At 31.2% G+C, this 24,498-nt stretch overlaps 1 protein-coding gene across 1 annotated transcript; it reads left to right on the top strand.

Annotated features, from left to right (window-relative positions):
* The first annotated feature begins 4,105 nt into the window (after nt 1-4,105).
* On the top strand, nt 4,106-6,401 carry LOC126698289 (scarecrow-like protein 8). The gene has a single exon (XM_050395412.1). It carries the CDS (start codon nt 4,349-4,351, stop codon nt 6,224-6,226), a length of 1,878 nt encoding a protein of 625 aa, XP_050251369.1. The 5' UTR covers nt 4,106-4,348; the 3' UTR covers nt 6,227-6,401.
* The last annotated feature ends 18,097 nt before the right edge of the window (nt 6,402-24,498 follow it).

Genomic DNA, 24,498 nt, shown 5'->3' with positions numbered 1-24,498 from the left:
AGATAAATTTCAAATAGTCTTTACTCTTTATCTTTACTCTTATATGCATGGATTTATGGGTTGCATTATAGCTTAATTACAAACGTTTTTTTTTCCCCCACTTTTATTTTTTAAAAAAAAAGTGAAAAAAGCCTCCGTTCATTCAAAATTTGATTCTCTACTATTGTCAAATAGTAAACTAGAAAGTTGATTTGATTTCTTTTTTTGAAAGTATAAGTGACTCTTATCTACACCAAAGAAAACTCATTAATATCTTGTGCTTATTATAAAAAAAAAAAAAAAAATGGCAACAAACTAAATGCCATAAATTTTTTTTATTTTTTATTATTCAATAATTACAATACACAAATAAGGCCATGCAAATCTTATATATTTCCGTTGAAAACCAATTGAGTTACAAGACGTTAAATACCATAGATTTATTCTTATAGTATCTATAAAAACCATCGTACTTAAAGAGTGAGATCATGGTTCAAGGAAAAAAAAAAATTTTATTTTTTTTTAAGTTTTATTGAAAGATTTTTGAGAATTCTTTTATTTGTAGTTATTAAGATGCCTAAAATTTACACTACAAGTTTATAACAGAATATTGATTGGGTTAAATCTAGTACATGAAGTTACACGCAATTAATTGGCACATTTGGGTTCCAATATGCAAGTACATGCAGTAGCGCCTACAATTTATAGAGGCTGTCTGCTTCTGTATCATAAAGGCAATTAACTATGTCGCCTATTTTCTTATACAGAAGTACAAATGACAGGAACCATGGAATGAAAACCATAATAAATTATTAAAAGCTTCTTTTGCATGTTGAATCAAAATAGAGACTAAAAGCTAGTAATAATAGAAATCGATAATAGAGAGGATTATTGTTAGGTTACAGAAGTACAAATGATAGGAGCTATGGAACGAAAACCATAAATTATTCAAAGCTTCTTTTGTATGATTGGGAATTTGGACTCAAATCCTTAAGTTAAAATTTTTTTGTGTCAAGTAGTAGTGTTCCAAAATTTTATATTAAGAATTTATTTGGAGTCTTCCCAAAGTTCTGTCTCCTAATTAACAGTAACAACATAATCATTCTTTTTAATTTATTTGGATACAATAGTATAGTAGAATTGGGATCTAGTAGGTCTTATTTCAAGCATTCATATGATTTAAAATTTATATAAATTAAAAATATTATTATACATAATAATGAGTTTGTAATTTAATAAATAACACTTACTATAATATAAATTTATAAACAAATAAAATGTAAAAATATACAAATAATATATTATTCGAGAATAAAAAATGCTATAGAATCATAGTCTTGCTGATTATAATTTATTTTTGGTTCATAATTTTTAATATAGAAAATAACATTTTAAATCCCATAGTGTAGGGTTTGTTTCAAGTTTTTTTTTTTTTTTTTTTCTTTTTTTTTTAAGAAAGAGGGTTTTTTTCAAGTTAAACCCTACATTGAATTATTTATTTTAAGTTCAAATCATATTTCCATGTATGACAATGCCATTAATGGAAAATTTTTAACCCAAAAAATTGATGTTATGTGATTATTTGAACACATTTCTATTAATTTTTCTAAAGAGAAACACTCATGTGTCTATTATATATAATATTTTTTCACTCAAAGCCACACTACATCGATTTATTTAAAAATAAAAATTGTATTTATCTCTAGAAACCCTCTTTAGCCTACCAAACATATCCAAAGAATTTCTTATTTTCTAGATCATAAAAAAATTATTCTGTATGAATAGCCACTACCAAATAACTGAATAACTACTCCAAAAAATAATAGCTACATTTAATCCAAAAAAAAAAAACTACACTTCATATTTCACACATGAGTACACAAATGTCTCCTCTCAAAAAAGAAAAAGAAAAAAGAAAAAAAAAGAGTACACAAATGTCCTATTATTTTCACCTTGATGAGAGGAAGCAAAAGTTGAAATAAGCTTATTAATTCTTGCTATATTTATTGTAGTCTATTTAATTCTCACTCAATGCTTTTTAGATAGCAAGTGCACATTAAAAAATTTGCAGGTTGTAACAGCCAATATCTTTATGATTTTTGCACCCCATAAAAACTGCAACTTGCTACAATGTGACCACGTAAGCCCCCATTCCCCCATCCCCCTCCTGCCCAAAAGGGCCAACTCAAGTGTATTCCACTAATTAGTAGATTAATATACTAATTAGTGTTTTTATATAAGCGAGAATCGAATCTTAAATTTTTAATTCGATTACTAATTTTTTTTTTTTATTAATAGAACTAACTGGAACCCATTATTCTAGTTAGATAGCAATCATGGAGCAAAGATCCAGACAAATACCAACTCCAAAATTTTATTGTTTTCATATGAAACTTTTATTTGACCAAGTTATATATATGAAGATAAACGATTAGTAAATGAATGTATAAATTCTTGTACCAAATCATTTAAAAAGTATACCCCATAAGTTATTTAACTTTAATTTGAAGCAACAAAAAATTTCGTATTTTTTATTAGACAATAATTTTTTTTATCAATTGAACTAACTAGAATTCATTACTTGACAAGTTATTTTACTCTAATTTGAAGCAACAAAGAACCTCGTACCTCTGATTTGACAGTAAATTTTTTTACTAATTAAGCTAACATTGTTCTAGTTAGATAGTAGTCATGGAGCAAAAATCCAAACAAATACCAACTCCTATTTGACCAAATTAATATATGAAGATAAATTATCAGTAAATAAATGTATAAATTCTTGTACCAAATGGCATTCTTGTCATTTAAAAAGTAGACCCCATTAAGTTAACTTACTTTAATTTGAAGCAACAAAGAACGAGTAAAATTTTTTCCTTAAACAAGAAAAAAAAAGCCTTTTGAATCCCATGAATTTATTTTCCAATTTTCCTTTGTGTGTCGGAGAGGTGGTATATATTTTAAATGGTTGGGGCTAAGCCGACGAAGACAAAATGGTTTTCCAGGTTTGGAAATTCTCTTACGGAAGACGTAAAGTCAGCTTACCGACTCGTGTCGGTAAAACCCACCAGAATCAACCGGTAATACCCAACCCAATCCCGTAAGTACACAAAAACCCCAGCTACTGGAATTTCGAATCAGCGAACTCGGTTCAGGAATTTTACAACCGTCACGGGTCCGTCACGCGAAACAGTCGCGAATGTCATTCCCATTCGTCCACGTGTCGAAACGGTCGTTATCTTTATGTTCTGGATTGCATTCCTAAGGTTTTTGTCGATAGCTTTTTGAAGCATTTCGTAACTGTCCTGTCAGTCGATCACTACCGAATAAAGATCAATTCATTCACACAATCGAAAATAACCCTTTTTGGTTCACACCCCGTCATAGGCGCGTGTCGAGCACATTAATTTACATAAGTCTAAACAGAACTGGTTTTCTAATCCCTTAATGGTAAGTGCCACTCAAAAAAAAAAAAAAAAAGTGCCACTCATGCGCCAAACAAAGTGCTCTGCCTTCACACTTCAACGGGTTTTCTAAGTACCTAAGAAGTATCATGCATCACCAAAGAGTACGTTTTACTCAATTAATCACCGTTCAATTCTCATACAACCACATATCATGCCCTTTTAATCCTAAATTAAATCAATTGCGGTCCATCACATTTTGGGAACAGAGAGTAATAAACTGGCTTATAATCAAGACCAAAACTCAACACACATTTTGAGAATGCCCTATGAGTATTTGTCTGGCTATAATTTTATTTTTCTCGAGCACGAGCCTGACCGTGAACAAAATATATGACATTAAATATAAATAGTCAGACACAAATCAAATTAAACGTCATTCAATAGTTATAGTCAAGAGCAAAACGTCCACAGATTCTACGACCGCCCTACTAGTATTTGTATTAGATTTATTTTAGCTATGCTCTTTTTTGTTTTCACACTATAAACAAAATACACGACACTAAGTATAGTCGCATACGGAATTAACCGCGACTCAATTTTTTTATTTTTCATGAATATTAAAAATTAAGTCAAAACCAACGGTGAGGATCACATGGTACACGTACACCATTCCCACCCCATTCACATTTTCTCTTTAAAAACGAAAAAAAAGGAGAGAGAGAGAGAGAGAGAGACATAAAAAACCAGAACCTCCAAAAATCAAAAGAGCAAATTGCTAAGTTGGAGCCCCCACACCCCACCTCACCCCTCCGTTATATTCATCAGAATCAATTCAATAAGAAACTCTCTCTTTGTCCCATGCGTTTCTTCAAACACCATTTCCTCCTTTAATCCCTCTCTCTCTCTCTCTTCTACCTTCTCTCATTCTTTCTCAAAAACTACCAACCCAAATAATCACAAAAAACATGGCATCGGGGTTCACGGGTGGTGGGGCCCCAGACTTCTTCACCGGCCGATCCACGAACCAAGCTCCACAACCCTCTTACCGATCCAACCTCCCGGGGCATTTTCTCGACCCATCGACCCAGATCGCTCGCCATCAACAACAACTACAACAGCACCCACAACAGCCTCATACAATAATCGGAAAAAGAAATCTCTCCGACTACCAAGCCCACCAGTTTCAGAACCACCAAGCTGGGCTCAATGGCTTTTTCTACCGCAACGTTAAGCCTCGCCCTTTTCAACACACCTCTCCAATATCGACGCTCTCACCCATAGACTTTTCCGCCGCATCAACAACTACCACTTCGCCTCTAGAAAGGTTTGGCCTTCCAATCTTACAGCAATTTCGTCCTCAGCCAATTTCCATCGGAAACAGAATTGTCACTACAAACACCAACACCAACACCACCCAGGCCTTGCCTGGCGTTCCGTGTGTCAGTACGTCGTCGTCCCATGTTTCGGAGCAGAAGATTATGAATGATCGGCTTCAGGAGCTGGAGAAGCAGTTATTAGACGACGACGACGACGATGTGAACGACGAAGAAAACGACGCCGTTTCGGTGATCACCAACGCTAACAGCGAGTGGACCGAGACGATTCAGAACCTGATGAGTCCGACGAGTCAGAAGCCACCAATCTCGCTCTCGCCAACTTCGTCTTCTTCCTCCACGTCTTCATCGTCGGTCGCTTCGCCGAGTTCGGCTTGCTCGAAACAGTGCATAATCGATGCTGCGACGAACATTTCGGAGGGCAAAAGCCAGGTCGCGTCGGAGATCCTCACGCGCCTGGATCGGTTCTCGAATCCCAAAGGGAATTCGGAGGAGAGGCTGATGAGTTGCTGGGTGTCCGCTTTGAAATCCCGAGTTAACTCGGTCGAAAACCCACCTCCCGTGGGTGAGCTTTTCAATAAAGAAAACGTCGAGTCGACTCAGTTGCTGTACGATATGTCGCCGTGTTTCAAGCTTGGGTTCATGGCTGCCAACCTCGCAATTGTCGAAGCTACATTAGATGAGCCCGATACTAAATCGGACATTAACAACCGCGGTAACAAAATTCATGTAATTGACTTTGATATTGGCCAAGGTGGTGGTCAGTATGTTTATCTTCTCCACGCGCTCGCGGCGCGTCAGAACGGGAAGCCCTTCATTGTAAAGATCACAACTGTAGCAGCAGATAATAGCTCCCAAGAGAGGCTAACGAAGGTTGGGAACGCACTGACTCAAGAAGCGAAGAAAGTTGGGGTTTGTTTCACATTTAAAACAGTAGCGATTCTCAAACTCGGCGAGCTGACTCGCGAGTCGCTGGGTTGCGAACCGGACGAGTCGCTGGTGGTGAATTTCGCTTTCAAGTTGTACAGAATGGCCGACGAGAGCGTTTCGACGGACAATCCTCGCGACGAGTTGCTGAGGCGCGTGAAGGGGCTGGGGCCGCGCGTGGTGATTTTGGTAGAACAGGAGATGAACACAAATACGGCGCCGTTTATGGCGCGGGTGACGGAGACTTGCTCGTATTACGGTGCCCTGTTTGACTCGTTCGAAGCAACGATGAGCAGGGATAACTCGGAGCGAGTTAAGATCGAGGTGGGACTGAGTCGGAAGTTAGCGAACTCGGTTGCTTGTGAAGGGAGGGATCGTGTGGAAAGATGCGAGGTTTTTGGGAAGTGGCGGGCCCGGATGGGAATGGCTGGGTTCGAGTTGAAACCACTGAGTCAAAACATGTCCGAAAAATTAAAAGCTGAGAACCGAGTCAACCCGGGTTTCATGGTTACAAATCAAAACGGTGGCGTTTGCATTGGTTGGATGGGCCGGACCCTCACAGTCGCATCTGCTTGGCGTTAACTTCACTCTTTTTCTCATTTTCTCTCTCTTTCATTTTTTTTTTTTGGGTTTTCCTTATTATTATTAATTGTTAATGTTTTCCTGAGAAAATGGAAAAGGAAAAGAAAAAAAAGAAGCAAAAGACAATGCCACCAAACGGAAACAATTATAAAAGAGTGTTTGGATTATAAGGAAATTCTAGTGCCACTGCATTTTATTTTGTTTTTTCTCTCTTATCATTTGGGTTTGCACTGACCACTTAGTGAAAGTTGTTTTAGTTTGGTATATGGCTGACTTTGTTGCTTGGAATTGCCTTTACATTACCAACAATTTGAGGGCTCCACTTAATGAAATTATATAATTTTTTTTGGGTGGATCATTACATTTGGGTTTTAGTTTTTTCGAAATTTTTGCTATGTTTGGATCATCAAATGCCCACGGTTCATTGGATTGTAGTACAAACTAGAAAAGACCAAGCTATTTCATTAGGAAACATATGGTTGTGACTTGCGTGTGATAACGATTCACAAAGCACATGTTCTGTATTTGTTGCCACGACACTTTTGCTGAGCAAATGCATGCATTGTTACCGAAAAACAATGTATGTTCCTTGAAATTTGTCGATGTGGGAACGATGCACTGTTTTTCTCTATTGCGAAAATAGAATGGAACCTAACAAGTAACATGGTGATGGAGGAAATTTCGCTACAGTGTATTTTTTTGTGAACAAAATGTTTCTTTTGAGACAAGTTTACTTTTATAAGAACCCACAATGTTATTTGCTAAAGGTTTTGCCAAATCTGAAAGGGCTATTTCCAATGTAGAATATGCTTTAGATCTAGGATGACCTTAATGTAATAATAACAAATGAAAGTATAAAGAAAAATCACATTACAAATCCCTAACTAAAACAGCATATCTAGCCTACCATTTTTGCCCATTTTAGTCAGACAAATTATATTCTCTAATCAACTTTGAAATTATTTAGTGTTGCCACTAGGAATTCTTGAAAGAATACTTCATTTTAGCAGTAATATTATTTACAGTATTCAAAGGAGAGCACAAAAATCAAGCTTCAACTTGATGGTGTTTCTTGATTAATCTTATACATATTTCTAGTGATTCTCTCTTTTTCTCTCTCTTACATACACATATGGGTGTGCTTCAAATAAGTAATTCAATTTTTTTAATGATGATCCGTGTTACTAGTTTAAGAAAACAATAGGATGTTGAAGATTTTGATTATGGAGGCATGGAATTCTGTTTTACTTTCGAGATTCGGTCCATTCATGTTCTTTATTAGTGTAGGTCCTTTGTTTTAGTTTTGTGGGATCATTGGCTAGTATGGTGTCATGGTGTGCTCCTTGTTCTTTACAGCTAGTCCTTTAAGACAAAAATACATAGGTACATACATTGATCCACATTTCTTGATCAATGCGTCATTGTTCCATTCAAATTTTGTATTATGTTGACAAGAACTAAATAGATAAAGGTGTGAGAGAAAATATGAGGGAAATATTTCACGACAACAAGTAGAGGATGTGATCATTGATTTAATATTTGTTGAGTGTGTGTATGACATTATAGGAAAAAAAAAAAAAATACTAACTTAATTCACGTATACTTCAGAATAAGAGAGAAAGGAGGAATTTGCATTTATTTTTTTACATCTAGTACGCATCTCTTGAATTGAGATATGGTGTAATAACCAAGATCTTTTTAGAATACATATTCTTTCATTATTCTTTTTGCACGCTAAAATTTATATTAATCAGATTTTATTTATCATTTGATCTATGTATTTATGAATTTAATATATTATTATATTTTAAAATATAAAAATTAAAATCTAGAATAAATTATATCCACTAATATATCTATAATATATATATATATATATATATATATTAATATTATTGGATACTACAGTTTTCCGAAAGACAAATAGAGAAATCAGACATGATTTAATCTTGGTGGAGAAACATGAATGCTCAATATAATGGGAAGTGAATGGCGCTTTATCATGATGGCAGATGGTAAAAATTTATTGTTGTGTTTCCTAAAAATAGGAAGTGTAACAAGTACTCAATAAATAATTTGCATACGAGCAGAAATGAATTAAATGATATTCATCAAAAAGTAAATGGTATTTATTACTGGATTTTTATTTTTTTATTATAGCAAAGTAGTGGTAGCAAACGTGCTATAGAGGAAGTGAATTGGATTACATAATTCAATGAGGTATTATGTAATCCAGAGACCAAAAAAAAAGAAAAAAAAAAGCATGGATTCAGAACAGTAATGATAGGCGGAGAGCCAGAGAGTGTTTTGGATTTGATGGCCCGTGTATTATACTAAATGTCACCCAAACCAAAAGTAAGAAAAAAAAAATTCTATGTCACGTAAGAAAAAGGTAATAAAAGGTCAAAATACTTTATTTTATGGTATTTGGTGGCGAAGCTAAAACTTTTTTTTTTTAAAGTATCGTGAATGAAAATTAAAATATGTTTTTATTTTTTTAAAGAAAAAATTGCATGAAAGAATACTGGAATAGGTGATTTTTTAACACCTAAGGGGGCCACCCTCCTCCAACCTCCCTCCGCCAACCATATTTTATTTTCAAACCACAAATAAAACAAAGTATTTTTTAAGTTCTATTTTTTTTTCTTTTTTTATAATTTGATAATTAGAGAGAAAAAATTTGAATTCTGGTAGTCATTTAAAGATGTTAGTTGAACTACAAAATTCTTGAGTTTCTATTCTAAATTTCTAGTACACTTCTTTTTTTTGAGAATTTTTCTTTTCTAATACACTTTATAATTGATTTTTTTTTTTTTAAAGTCGGTTACATCAAAATGGCTTTCCTATATTCTTTAAAGAACTCCATTAATGAATATCTTGAAGACATAAGTTAAGATATATTTATTTTTAATTAAATAATAATTTTTACTTTCTCAAAAAAAAAGTCTATACCCAAATTAAAAAAAAAAAAAAAAAAAAAAACACAATGACTTTCGAGATTGCGATTTATTTATTTATTCTTCTTTTAAGAATTTTATTTGCTAAGTGGTAAATTTATCCTTATGCTTTTTTTTTTTGACCTTTTGAGTTATATAAACCTAAGCAGACGTCATGAAGGTGGAAAAATATATATATATATATATATATATATATAGTGTACATGACTACATTATTACATTAATTATCGGAATTATACATCTATATTGGACATTGGACATGATTTTATCTTAATGCTTGTATCTTTGCATGTGGTAGTGCCTGATCTAATGGAAAAACAGACCAGAATTGTACTTAACGTTTTTTTTTTAAGAGTTTTTTTTTTGGGTAGAATTTTAAGAGAGTTTTAACATATGAAATTTGCTTTTAATGATTGCTCTTTGTTATCAAATCAAAACACCATTTTTTTTTTTTTTTTTTTTAGAGAATTGAATGATATATGGGTGTTCAAATAAGTTTAAAGAGAAAAGAAAAAGTAACCCTTAAACAAAATTATTGGCTAGTATTATTTGAAAATTTTTTAATATGTAAAATTTTGTTTTTTTAGGTACCCCGCGTAAAAGTATCATTTGTTGCCTGAACACTTCAAGCATTATTATTGGTTTGCTAGTTGCTACTAAACAGCTTGGAATAGGAAAATCCCAACCTTAAGTCCTTACTGTGATGCCTATTTCTTTATCTATTCTTTATATTTATTTATTTATTTTGGGGCTATCTGTGGTTTACAATCTTTTGCCAGACCCCAAAGTGGTTGAAAAAAAAAAAACTATGTTCACATATACTTATTGCATAATTTATTAACCAACACTCTATAAATATTTTACATAACAAATTCATACCAAACCCTTTTATTTTTATTTTTTTTATAAAAAATATCTCAAACTCAATTTGGAAAACCAAAGCGTATCCGGTTTCTTACCATGAGTTTAGTAGAACGGGTGAACAACTAATATACTACTCACTATTTAACTAAAATAAAGTATTAACTAGCACTTTTACAATAGATATTATAAAATTATAATTCTCAAGTTTCAGGCTAATACAGCATGTTTAGACCACTTAAAAAACATAAAATTCAATATAATAGTATAAATTGTTTCACATCACATAATTTTAAATTCTAACCGTCCAAAAAAACATTACAGACCAAATTACCACCTACATTTTTATATTAAATCCACACACTTAGCTTGGTTTTGAGTACTTAAATTGTAAAAAATTAAATATTCTCAAACACAATTGAAGATTTCCTGATACTTCATATTAAGGTCAGGTTGAGTTAAAAAAAATCGCTAAACCTAACCTTTTACCATTCCTTTTGGTTACATATAATTAATGAGAGACAATCCTCTATATTCTTTGAATTTCCACTAGTGTAGGTGAGATTCATGGAATATTTTATTTCATAGCAAATTGATGCAATGAATTTGAGGTAAACTACTCTAACCTCTTCGGAACAAGGATCTCCTTTGTGCTTTTGAAATTACACTTTATATTAGAGGATTTTATAATCATAAAATAAATATTGATACAATCTTACTCTAATTATTTTTAACAACAATACAAGGATCATGCATGTTTCAATTCTAGGAAGAAAATTTAAAATATAACATTGCCTTTTAGGGCTAGAGAACCTGGTTTTGAAATATTCAAAAAAAAAAAAATGTTTATAATATTCTTATAATGACAAAACTAAAGGTATTTTAGGTATTTCATACCATTTTAGCTAGTGCTATTCTTTCCAAATTTCAATCAGTCAATGACAAACTGAACTTCGTGTATGTCACATATATAATATGGGAAACGTTTTGAGTAATTTCTAAGGGAAGTTAAAAGTGTTTTACTTTTACCCATATATGTTTCTTGTATGAGCAAATGAGACACTATTTACACGAATAAAAGTGGACATTTTTGTTCATGCTAATAAGGTGTGTATGTTTTCGTGGTCTGACCACGTGTAAAGACTAATAAAAGACCATCGAGAACCTTATTTCAAACAAAATGCATGGCTATTACGCAAGGTAAATGGGAATGCAGCAAATGTGTAAAATGCTCATGGTTTAGACTTTTACCATTTTTTTGGTTCTGTATCCAAATCGATTACTTGACCCCTTCATATGTACCATTGACTAAATTAGCGGCGGTAGGTTTCACATGTGATACCCCAACAGCTCTAGAAGTACATCTTTTAGGGAGGAAAAAAAAAAAAGATTCTAGTAAAATATAGATTCGAGTATGACTTGGACTTTTCCGATTTTGTGATATGCCGGACTGTGATTTATATGCCACTTTACCTCAAAACTAATTGGTGATAAGAAAGTCGCACTCAATCATTTTATGACAATTAATACTATATTTCACGAGTCTATTAATTTTTAGAGTGATCGTAGAGAGTCGAATTATGGTACCCAACATAATACATAATGTATCAAAGATTATGAGTATGTATTTGGACTTTTCCTCCAAACCATTGCACAAATTAATTGATTGTTAATGATATGAAGGGGGGCCACGAACCCATGACTTGTGCACGAGGGATTCCATTTAAAATTTCCACTGGACATTTATCGTAGACAACAATTTTTTAATAATATGATATTTAATTTGAAGACGCTTTATAATGCTAGCTGGAGGAAAGGAGAGAGCAAGTTGAATCCTTATATGGGAGTTCACGGATTACTTTATGTTAAAATATATAATATGGAAGCCAAACATGTTATAGTCCATATATATATATGGACCAACTTTTTAGTGATAGTTTAATTTATAGTGTTCGCTTTTAATAATTGTTCTTTATTATTGGATCAAGATATCAATTGACTTTTGATTTTGGTGTAGGTGAGGTTGAAACTTAGATATTTTATTTTACAATAAGAGACTTTACTAATTAAGTTAACTGAAATCTAATAGTCAAAATATCTTTAATGACTTTTTTACTTTTATTATTATTTTATAAATTTTTATTTTGTATGGATTGCTCTTTTTTGATAAAAGAAGAATTTTATTCAAGAAGAAAACAACTACAAAACAACAAGGCATCCAGCCTCCCTCCTGAGAAGTGAGAACATCAACTTTTGCATGAATTGCTCTAATATATATAACTATATATACAAGATGCTTTTTAGCAATGTGTAATTAAATATCAACTACTTTATAGGGGAAAAAAAACCCTTTTAAGACTAGCATGTCAGTATTGCCATCAGACAGGGTTTCAACAAAATTAGAAGCAAGAGTATAACATGAAAGCTTATCTAGATGACTAGGTGCAAATTCATTTGACTTTTCTACTAACAAAAAAAAAAAAAAAGAGAGAGAGAGAGAGAAGGAAATATAGGGAAAAATGGCATTGGTTGCTCAAGAATTTAGTGAGGGAATCTATATGCTGTTCCCCACATTATATGTGGACTGAAAGAGAGTACACTGCAAAATGCTTTTATTTGGTTGAACGGTTGGATAAATAAACAAAACAAGCAGTCACAACAATTACAATCTGCCCACAGCGGCTAAAGCATTGGCAACAATCCTATAATAATACAGCCCATTTTTATCTGCTTCAATCAGTACATTCAGATCAGCAGAGGGGGCACACTGCAAAATGCTTCTGATTCTTTTTAGTTTTTACCCATTTTAGAGAAATTTTCTTTAGCTTTATTAGTCTTCACAGCTGATCCTTTGTGCTTGGAGCTTGAAGTAAAATAAGGCCTTGTGCTCTTCAAAGCCCTTCAATGCTCCTGACCCTGATGGGCCTTAATCTTAGGTCACAGTGGGGCCTTCTCTTTAAAAAAAAAAAATTTCCAAAACATTAAAATAAGACATAAAGATATTAATAAATAAAAAGAGGCTCACCTAATTTGATTGTCCTTTAGAATTTAAGAGCCTGATTGTTTTTAAAATAGTATAAAATAATTTTCAAAAAATTGAACTTGAAACTAGTTTTCAGATAATAATTTTTATATTTTACGTGTATAACTCCCACTTGTAAGAACAATTTTCAAAATAATAAAAACAAAAATAATTATTTGGGAGATTATTTCTATTTTTGAGATTTAAAAAAAAAATTACAAAGAGTAATATGTAGATTACTTTTTTTTTTTGGTGGATAATAATAAGAGAATAAAGCTCATCATTAATTTGAAGTGTGAAAGTTTTTTTTGTGAAAAAGATAAACTCCTTAATTTAAGAAATAAAAGAGTTTGGACAAATATGTGGGGTCTATTGTTTTCAATTATTTACAACTATGTCATTAAAAACATTTTCTGTGTATTGAAAACACTCCCTTAACTGTTGTCAAAATCCTATTTTAAATCAAGAAAATAGGAATTTCAATTTTTTTCTTATATATTTGATTTTGTTAACTTCGTCCCTCAACCATTAGTTGTATCAATTTTATCTTTAATCAACTTTTAAAAATGCATTTCTCATTTTATTCCAAAAGTATCAAATTAAATCAAAAGTACTAAAATTCTAAATTGACATATAAAATAAAACAATAATTTCTCGTTTAATTCCAAATTCAGACTTGCTATTGTCTTATATTCATCATGTCTATACATAAAAAGAGTCTACGTGCAAAGCTACACTAGTTTTGGTTTATTCAATCAAAATTGTTTCACTGGTTCCTTTTTATTTTAATTATTATTTTTTTGGAAATATCGCCTATTGGATACGCTTTTTATTTTTTATTCTTTTATCTATGTATGAGCTGTTACATTAAAAAAAATATATATTAACATAATAAATTGCCACAATATTTTTCACAATTGTTGGGGTGTTAATACCTTATATGCCAAAATAAAATAATAAAATATCATATTGGAACCAACTACAACTAAAAATAAAGGTTTTGTGAAAAAAAAAGTGCGACATTCATAATATTTTTTACAACACATTTATAACAAATTATAAATGGTAAATTGTTATCAGTTCTAATTTAAATTTATCGATGATATTACTTTTTTGCACACCAAAAACAACCCGTAACAACCTACTATTTTATGATTTGTTGTGAAAATGTTGTAGATATAACATTTCTCTTATGAAAATATTAAAATGCTTTGTTGTTGTTATAATATTTTCACAACTACTAAAGTGTCGTTTCTTTATAAGTCAAAATAAAATACAACAAAATTATAAAGGTATTATGAAAAATGTTGTACCATTATGTTGTGTTTCTAGAAATATTTTTTTAGTTTAGTCAATTTTGTTGTGCCAAAATTCACCATTTCACGTATAATTTTCTTGGGTTGACTTTTTATATTTCTGATTGTATTTTTATCTTTACGCACTATTTTAAGTAAAAACACATAGTTTTACACACATAAAATAATTAAAAAAAAACTTAGGATAAAAACACTTTTCATCTGTTATGTTTGGGGTAGTTCACAATTCTACAAAAAAAAAATAAATAAATAAAAAATAATCTTTTTCCTTTTCCAAAAAAAAAAAATTCCGTTATGCATGTTTAAACCACAAAAAAAAAAAAAAAAAAACATAAAATCCAATATAATAGTATAAATTGTTTCACATCACATAATTTTAAATTCTAATTGTCCAAAAAAATATTAGAGACCAAATTACCACCTACATTTTTATATTAAATCCACACACTTAGTTTTGGTTCGAGTACTAGTGTAAAAATTTAAATAATTCTCAAACACAATTGAAGATTTCCAGTTACTTCATATTACAGTCAAGTTGAGTTGAAAAAAGTCATTAAACCTAACTTTTACCATCCCGTTTGATTACATATAATTAATGAGAGAACAATCCTCTATATTTTTTGAATTTCCACTAATGTAGGTGAGATTCATGGAATATTTTATTGCTTAGCAAATTGATGTAGGGACGGACTTAGATGGGGCCCAAAGGAGCCCAAGCCCCGCTAGGTCCATTTTTTCTGTTTTTTTTTTTTTTTTTTTTTTTTTTTTTTTTTTTTTAGTTATTATATATATCATTTTTGTAGTTGAGCCCCCTTTTAAAACCTCAGACCCTTTCTCCTCAATCAACCTAACTAGTATAACTCAAATAGCAACTATCCAACTCAAAAATTTAACAAAAACAATAAAAACATTCACAATAGTGATTGTATTTTAGCAAAAAAAAATATTTTTTCACCAAAGAACCAAAAAATCATGTGTTATTGGAGAAGCTAAAACTAAATTGTTTGCAACTACAATAAACTGGTATAAATACCAATAAATTTTTTGCAACTACATTAAACTAGTATAAATATTAGTTGACTGTAGCAAGTTGTTAAAAATAAAATGCAATATTATGTTAAGATTATATATCTTCTTTCAATTAAAAAATTCATATTCTTTTTCTTTATTTATTATTTTAATGAGTTGTTTATATTATTTTAAAGGAAGTGATTAAAAAAAAAATAGAACATTTGATATTGGGTGTATTGTAAAGTGAGGTAGTAAAATAGATAAAGTAGTTTTTGAGGTGCTTAAAGCTAAAAATTTTAGTACCACCACTGTGAATGCTATAACTTCAAAAAATAAAAAATTAAAAGTCCTAGCTAGCCTAGTATTAAAAATAAACATTATTTTGTTTTTGTTTTTGTCTTGGTTGGTAGATAATTGCATATTAATGTATTTAAAAACAACGATTTTGTGTATTTATAATTTTTTAATACTATATGGATGCCTACTTGGAGTTTTTTTTTTTTTTCTTTTTTTACTTCGGCCCCTGCTAGCTTAAAATTTTGGGTTCGTCCCTAAATTGATGCAATGAATTTGAGGTAAACTACACCTCTTTGGAACAAGGATCTCCTTTGTGCATTTGAAATTACACTTTATATTAGAGGATTTTATAATCATAAAATAAATATGGATACAGTCTTTTACACTAATTATTTTTAACAACAAAACAAGGATCATACATGTTTCAATTCTAGGAAGAAAATTTAAAATATAACATTGTTATGAGGGCTAGAGAACCTGGTTTTGAAAAATCCAAAATAGAAAAAAAAAATGTTTATAATATTCTTATAATGACAAAACTAAAGGTATTTTATGTATTTCATATTATTTTAGCTAGTGCTATTCTTTCCAAATTTTGATCAGTCAATGACAAACTGAACTTCTTGTATGTCACATATATAATATGGGAAAGGTTTTGAGTAATTTCTAAGAGAAGTTAAAAGTGTTTTACTTAATTTTACCCATATTACTTTCTTGTATGATCAAATGAGACACTATTTACACAAGACAAAAAGTTGACATTTTTGTTTGTGCTAATAATGTGTAAAAGCTTTCGTGGTCTGACCACGCGTGAAGACTAATAAAAGACCATCGAGAACCTTTTTTCAATCAAAATGCATGGTTAAGGGAAGGTAAATGGGAATGCAGTGAATGTGTTAAATGCTCATGGTTTAGACTTTTATTTATTTTTGGTTCTGTATCCAAATCGATTACTTGACCCATTCAAATGTACCATTGACTAAATTAGAGGCGGTAGGTTTCACATGTGATGCCCCAACAGCTCTAGAAGTACATGTTTTAGAGAGAAAATTAAAAAGAAAGAATGAAAAAAAAAGGATTGTGGTAAAATATAGATTCAGAGTCTGACTTGGACTTTTTCGATTTTGTGATATACTGAATTGTGATTTATATGCCACTTTATTTTAAAACTAATTAGTGATGAGAAAGTCGTACTCAATCATTTTATGACAATCGACACTGTATTTCGCGAGTCTATTAATTTTTAGAGTGATCGTAGAGAGCTGAATTATGGTACCTCAACATGATACTTAATGTATCAAAGGATACGAGTACGTATTTAAACTTTTCCTTCAAACAATTGCACAAGTTAATTGATTTTTAATGATATGAAGAGGGGCCATGAACCCATGACTTGTGCACGTGGGACCCATTAACAGTACGTGAACAGTGCGTAAACAGTGCACAAATAGTGTTTTTTGTCCCCTGCACAGTGATTTTACTGTTCACTGCAAAGCAAAAAAAAAAAAAAAAAAAAAAAGGCATGAAAACGCAGGGCTGAAACGCAACTTTCAACCCTGCCCAAACGCTCACTTAGTTTGAAGACGCTTTAGAATGCTAGCTGGAGGAAAGGAAAGAGCAGGTTGAATCCTTATATGGGAGTTCACGGGTTACTTTATGTTAGAATATATAATATGGAAGCCAAACATGTTATAGTCCATATATATATGGACCAACTTTTGAGTGATAGTTTAATTTATAGTGTCCTTTCATGATAATTGTTATTTATTATTACATCAAGATACTAATTTGTTTTTAGTGTAAGCGGAGTTGAACTTAGATATTTTATTTTACAATAAGATATTTTACCAGTTAAGTTAACTGAAACCTACTAATCGAGATAGCTTTGGTGACCTTTTTACTTTTATTGTTATTATTATTATTTTATAAATTTTTATTTTGTATGAATTGCTCCTTTTTGATGAAAGGAGAATTTTATTCAAGAAGAAAACAACTACAAAACAACAAGGCATCCAGCCTCCCTCCTGATAACATCAACTTTTGCATGAATTGCTCTAATATATATAATTATATTACAAGTTGCTTTTTAGCAATGTGTAATTAAATATCAACTACTTATAGGGGAAAAAAAACCCTTTTAAGGCTAGCATGTCAGTATAAGCATTAGACAGGGTTTCAAAAAAATTAGAAGCTAGAGTATAACATGAAAGCTTATCTAGATGACAAGGTGCAAATTCATTTGACTTTTCTACTGAAAAAGAAAAAAAAAAAAAATATATATATATATATATATATAGGGAAAAAATGGCATTGGTTGCTCAAGAATTTAGTGATGGAATGTGTATGCTGTTCCCCACATTATATGTGGACTGAAAGAGAGTACACTGCAAAATGCTTCTGATATTTTTAGTTTTTACCCATTTTAGAGAAAATTTCTTTAGTTTTAAAAGTCTTCACAGCTGATCCTAAGTGCTTGGAGCACGAAGTAAAAGAAGCCTTGTGCTCTTCAAAGCCCTTCAAGGCTTCTGACCCTGATGGGCCTTAATCTTAGGTCACAGTGGGGCCTTCTCTCTTTAAAAAAAATCCAAGACATTAAAATAAGACATAAAGCTATTTATAAATAAAAAGAGGCCCAACTAAATTGTTTGTCCTCTAGAATTTAGATTACTAGAATAATTTCAATTTTGTTCTTATACGTTTGATTTTGTTAATTTCGTCCCTCAACCATTAGTTGTATCAATTTTATCTTAAATCAACTTTTAAAAAATGCATTTCTCATTTAACTCCAAAAGTATCAAATTAAATCAAAAGTATTGAAATTCTAATTTGACATATAAAATAAAACAATTAATTTCTCATTTAATTCTAAATTTAGACTTGCTATTGTGTTATATTCCTCATGAATATATATATAAAAAAGAGTCAATGTGCAAAGCTACAGTAGCAAATCTACAATAGTTTTAGTTTATTCAATCAAAACTGTTTCACTGGCTTTCCTTTTTTTTTTTTTCTTTTTTTTCTTTTTTTTCTTTTGGAAATATCGCCTATTGAATATGCTTTTTATTTTTATTTTGATCTATGTATGAGCTGTTAACCTAAAATATATATATATATATATATTAATACAATAAATTATTACAATATTTTCACAATTGTTGAGGTGTTAATTCTTTATAGGCCAAAATAAAATAAAAAAATATCATACTAGAACCAACTACAACTAAAAATATAGTTTTTATGAATTAAAAAAAAAATTGCAACATTCACAACATTTTTCAGTACACTTTTATAACAGATTATAGGTGGTAAATTTTTATTGGTTCTAATTTAAACTTATCAATGAAATTACTTTTTTGCCCACCAATAACAACCCGTAACAACTTATTACTTTATAATTTGTTGTAAAAATATTGTGGACATAATATTTCTTTTGTGAAAATATTAAGATATTTTGTTGTTGTTTTAATATTTTCACAATTACTAAAGTGTCATTTCTTTACGAGCCAAAATAAAATATAACAAAATTAAAAATGTATTACAAAAATGTTGTACCATTATGTTGTGTTTCTAGGAATTTTTTATTATTATTTAGTTAGCTTTGTTTAGCCAGAATTCATTATTTCACATACATTTTTCTTGAGTTGACTTTTTGTACTTTTTATTGTATTTTTATTTTTACGCTCAATTATAAGTAAAAACACATTGTTTTACACAAAAATAATAATAATAATAAAATTTAGGATAAAAACACTTTTCATCCTTTGTGTCTAGGGTAGTTCATAATTCCACCTTAAAAATTTTCATTGTATATGGTTAAAGGTATTTGATGAAAAACTTCAATTGTAATATACAACATCATTCATTATGAAAATTTAAGTATTGTGACAATATCTTACCAAAACTCAATTGCTTGTTGTTAGAAGATGATGATAGTTGTTATCATTTTTAGAAGTTTTTAATGAATGGATATTGCCTTTAGCAAATAAGTATTAAGAAACTATTATAGTAAAATAGATATTGATATGTTGAATAGGTACTCTAACTTTGTATGCGACATACATTTTTTATGTATATAATTTCATTTTTTTTTTTTTAAATTATCTTAATTTTATCACTTAAGAGGTAGCAAAAATAACACCTGCCTTGCACATGCCACCTTAAGCCCTAAACCTTAATACCACTAACTCAAACCAGAGAGTCTATAATAGTACAAACCAGAGGCATCCATATTAACAAGAGAGGAAATATCAGAGGTAGGAGGCGAATCAAAAACAACAAAATCCTCCGACATAGAACAACCCCTGTTTGTGCAAAAAAAATTTATGCCTATTTCTTTATCTATTCTTTTTATTTCTTTATTATTATTTTTGGCTATCATGTGGTTTACAATCTTTAGCTAGACCCCAAAGTGGTTGAAAAAAAAAAATTTATATGCTATGTTCACATATACCTATTGCTTAATTTATTAACGAACACTCTGTAAATATTTTACATAACAAATTCATACCAAACCCTTTTAATTTTTTTTTAAAAATATCTCATACTCAATTTGGAAAACCAAAGAGCATCCCGTTTACCTTACCATAAGTTTAGTAGAAGTAGAACGGGTGAACAACAAATATACTACTCATTATTTAACTAAAATAAAGTATTAACTAGAACTTTTACAATAAGTATTATAAACTTATAACTCTCAAGTTTCAGGCTAATATAGCATGCATGTTTAAACCACTTAAAAAAACATAAAATCCAATATAATAGTATAAATTGTTTCACATCACATAATTTTAAATTCTATCGGTTCAAAAAAACATTAAAGACCAAATTACCACCTACATTTTCAGGGACGAAACCAGGATTCGAACTTGAGGGGGGCCGAAGCTAAAAAACAATTTTTTTTTTTTTTTTTTTTTTTTTTTTTTTTTTTTTTTATGAAAATAAAAACTGTGGTGGGTAAAGTCTGTCAGTTGATGTTGGGCCGTAGCTCATGTACCAAGCCCAGCCACGATAAAGAAGAAAAGGCATGGGCGTAGGATATCCTGTCCCAATCATGATGGGCCGGGCCTGCTAAGGGGCGTCCGAGGAGGAACACCTCCTCGGACTCACCAAGTAAGTGTCCAATTTGCACCCCATACTTGGCGAAAGTTCACCCAATACGAAGAAACAGTGCGTGACACTCAGGAAGGGAGGGGGACAATCACAACTGCCGCATTAAATGCCAAGGAACTACTTTTCCAGCCGCATTAATGTGGAAGGGACAGGAACGCAGAATGATCTTGGCCAGTGCAACTCACAGAAAGGAGGAAGGATGACCTATGGGACAGGCACTCGAGTGGAGGATCGGATGACTGACAAGTGTAGGGACATGATCTCAGGAAGGATGCTATATAAGGGAAGGAGATCCCCATGGAAAAGGGATCGCAAGAGGAAAGAAGAAAAGCATAAAGAAGGAGAAAAGAGAGAGAAGTAGCATGAACAGCCTCAGGGACCGTTACTCCAGAAGTTAGAAGGAATATCCCTACGTCCAACTGGTTGCATGGCTTGGTCGTAACTTCGTTTCTCCTGTCGAAGACCTAGTTCTATAACCTACTCTCTACAAATTCATTGTTGAGGGACTTTTGGGCCAGAATCTCCCACCTGTTGGGCCTGAGCCCCAAAATTCGTCACCCTACAAAAACTAACATCTATTTCATATTCAAGAAAATATTACATATAAAATAAGTGTTTCTTAAACATTTGATATTATAAACATTTTGACAAAGTATAACATACAAAATAAGTATTTCTTAAACATTTCAACCCATTTGTCGGTTTTTTTTTTTTTTTTTTTTTGAATGAGAGTTTGTTGGTTATTGATGTTATACTTTCAGTCCATATTTATTTCTTTTTCTTGTGGGTCAATATCTAAACATTTCAAAGGAGATCCAAATATATATATATATATATATATATATATATATAGGGAAATCTTAATTTTTCAGATTATATATGTATACCATTTTTTTTTTGGGGGTCCCCGCCCTATTGTGGGTCCGTCACCGTACATTTTTATATTAAGTTCACACACTTAGCTTGGGTTCGAGTACTTAGTGTAAAAATTTAAATATTCTCAAACACAATTGAAGATTTCCAGATACTTAAGGTCAGGTTGAGTTGAAAAAATCACTAAACCTAACCTATTACCATCCCTTTTGGTTACATATAATTAATAAGAGACAATCCTCTATACTCTTTGAATTTCCCCTAGTGTAGGTGAGATTCATGGAATATTTTATTGCTTAGCAAATTGATGCAATGAATTTGAGGTAAACTACTCTAACCTCTTTGGAACAAGGATCTCCTTTGTGCTTTTGAAATTACACTTTATATTAGAGGATTTTATAATCATAAAATAAATATTGATACAATCTTACTCTAATTATTTTTAACAACAAGACAAGGACCATGCATGTTGCAATTCTAGGAAGAAAATTTAAAATATAACATTGCCTATGAGGGCTAGAGAACCTGGTTTTGAAAAATTCAAAATCGAAAAAAATAAGATAAAAAAATGTTTATAATCTATATATATATATATATAAAACCGAAACTTTTGAAACTCCCACAATTTTCCACGTCAGCAGAATATTTAAATTAAATTAAATTTTCCACCTCATCACTGTTTTCTTTTTCCAATACAAATTAGACTTCTAGCCAAATAAGGACACTCTCCCACCGCCTCTACTCTCTCCTATTTAAGAATTGCTTGCGTAGAAAACCTAAGCCCCAAAAACTATTCGCGGAGAAGATGATGTTTGAGGACCCTCACCACAAAGTGAATATTGAAACTGACATCTTTTTATAAAGGTTGGTCAATATCTTATATTTATATGTATGGCCGTTGGTCACCACTATTTAAGAATTGCTTGCGTAGAAAACCTAAGCCCCGAAAACTATTCGCGAAGAAGATGATGTTTGAGGACCCTCACCACAAAGTGAATATTGAAACTGACATCTTTTTATAAAGGTTGGTCAATATCTTATATTTATATGTATGGCCGTTGGTCACCACTATTTTTTTATTACTTTTATTTTAAATTCTTTTTTTTTTAGATTTTATGATTGGATCTGCTATTATCTTCTTTTGCTGCAACACAATTTTCTCCTTAAAACTTATTTTTCTTCAAGATTTTTTTTTGAGGGCGGCTCATGCTTCACAATTCACATATTCCACTTATGTATTGGACTCATCTCCTTCTTCGGTCAATGCATCAAGGTTAGGGTTATTTGATTTGTTCAATAAAAATTATAAATTTGTTGCTTTTTCTTATAAGTTTGTTAATTGTTGTAGGGACATGTTTTGCAGCCCAGTACAATAAATTTGTAGAGAGTGGGTCAAAGAGCTAGGCTTTAGTGCATGGATAACAGTTAATATGGTGTTCATGACAATCAAACAGAGATGAACTAAGTTTATCATAGAAAGTTTGTTTTTGGCCCAATCCGAGGAGTTTTGTTCTAATAAATATCGAATGAGAATGGATCCAGGAGTTCTTGAGATTGCTACAGTGCTTTCTCTTCTCCCCCTTCCCCCCCCTGATCTCTGGGGTCTCTACTCTTATTTATACTACCTATCTTCCTTCATCTCTACCCTACACATGAATAGATGATCGTTTATCCCGATACTTGTCCCATCAACCCCCTCTAGAAGTCTTCTGGGGTGGTTGTAAGGCTGCAATAATACTGTGTAGTGGTCACTTCCTCATTAATGTGGCCAGGTAGTTAGATGGGGTGCATTCAATGCGGTGACAGTAGCTTTTCCCAAGATATTTTGGGATTCTTCTTTGTCTTCTGTTCCTACAAGGCTTATCCATATTTCTAGAACTTCATGGATCGCACCTCTAGATGGCAGGCATCCTTTACGGACCTCGGCCTTTACCAGCCGAGGACAAATTCATCCTCGGCACAAACTCCTAGGCCATTATATTCAATATTGTCTTCCTTATCCATTAGCATGGGGTTCCTTGACTATACTTACCCATCCTCGGACGGCCCCTTATCCTCGGCTAGGACCCTAGGCCCAAAGCCGAATTGTATGATCTGGGCCAATGACCCCACAATTGTTGTTTTGTTTATTTAATTGCTGGACCTGAATCTTTTAATTAAATCTTCAAATTTTTTTAACCTTTTAAAAGTTTTAATATTTTGAATTTTAACATTTAAAAGGTAACTTATATTTCTCTAATATTTCTATGTTGTGTAGACATATTTTTTTTGTTTATGATATTTCTCCATTGTGTAGTCACATAATTTTTGTTATGTTTTAATAAATTCTTGGCTCAAAATCTTCTAATTGTTTGGTTTACATATGAATTTTTAAGTTCATTTTTTGCAATACATTTAATTGTCTGGCCAATTTTAATAGTAGAAAAGCTATAATCATGGATTCCCTTCTTTCTATTGCATTTCTCTATTGCGTAATTATATATATATATATATATATATATATATATATTGTTTTATTTCAATACTTTTGAAGCTTTGAATCTTCTGATTTTTTTAAATTTTTTTTTTTTTGGCCTTTTGGAAGTTTTAACATCATAACTTTTGAGTTTTATTTTTTCTATTATCAGAAATTATCTAGAAGATTTCAATAAATATCCATGGATTATTCTTTTTGAGGGTAACCCATCTTTATCTTATATTTCTATTCCTAACTTTTTTTTCCTATATTTTTTCTTTAATTGTACGTGTTTACATCTCTTTTGTTTTTCTTATCTTTACTTTCATAGTGTATGTACATGTTGTGTATGTTCTTTGATTCTTTCTTTA

This window comes from Quercus robur, chromosome 9 (assembly GCF_932294415.1).
Source record: "Quercus robur chromosome 9, dhQueRobu3.1, whole genome shotgun sequence".
Lineage (NCBI taxonomy): Eukaryota > Viridiplantae > Streptophyta > Magnoliopsida > Fagales > Fagaceae > Quercus > Quercus robur.
This window is presented reverse-complemented; position numbering and strand designations above follow the sequence as displayed.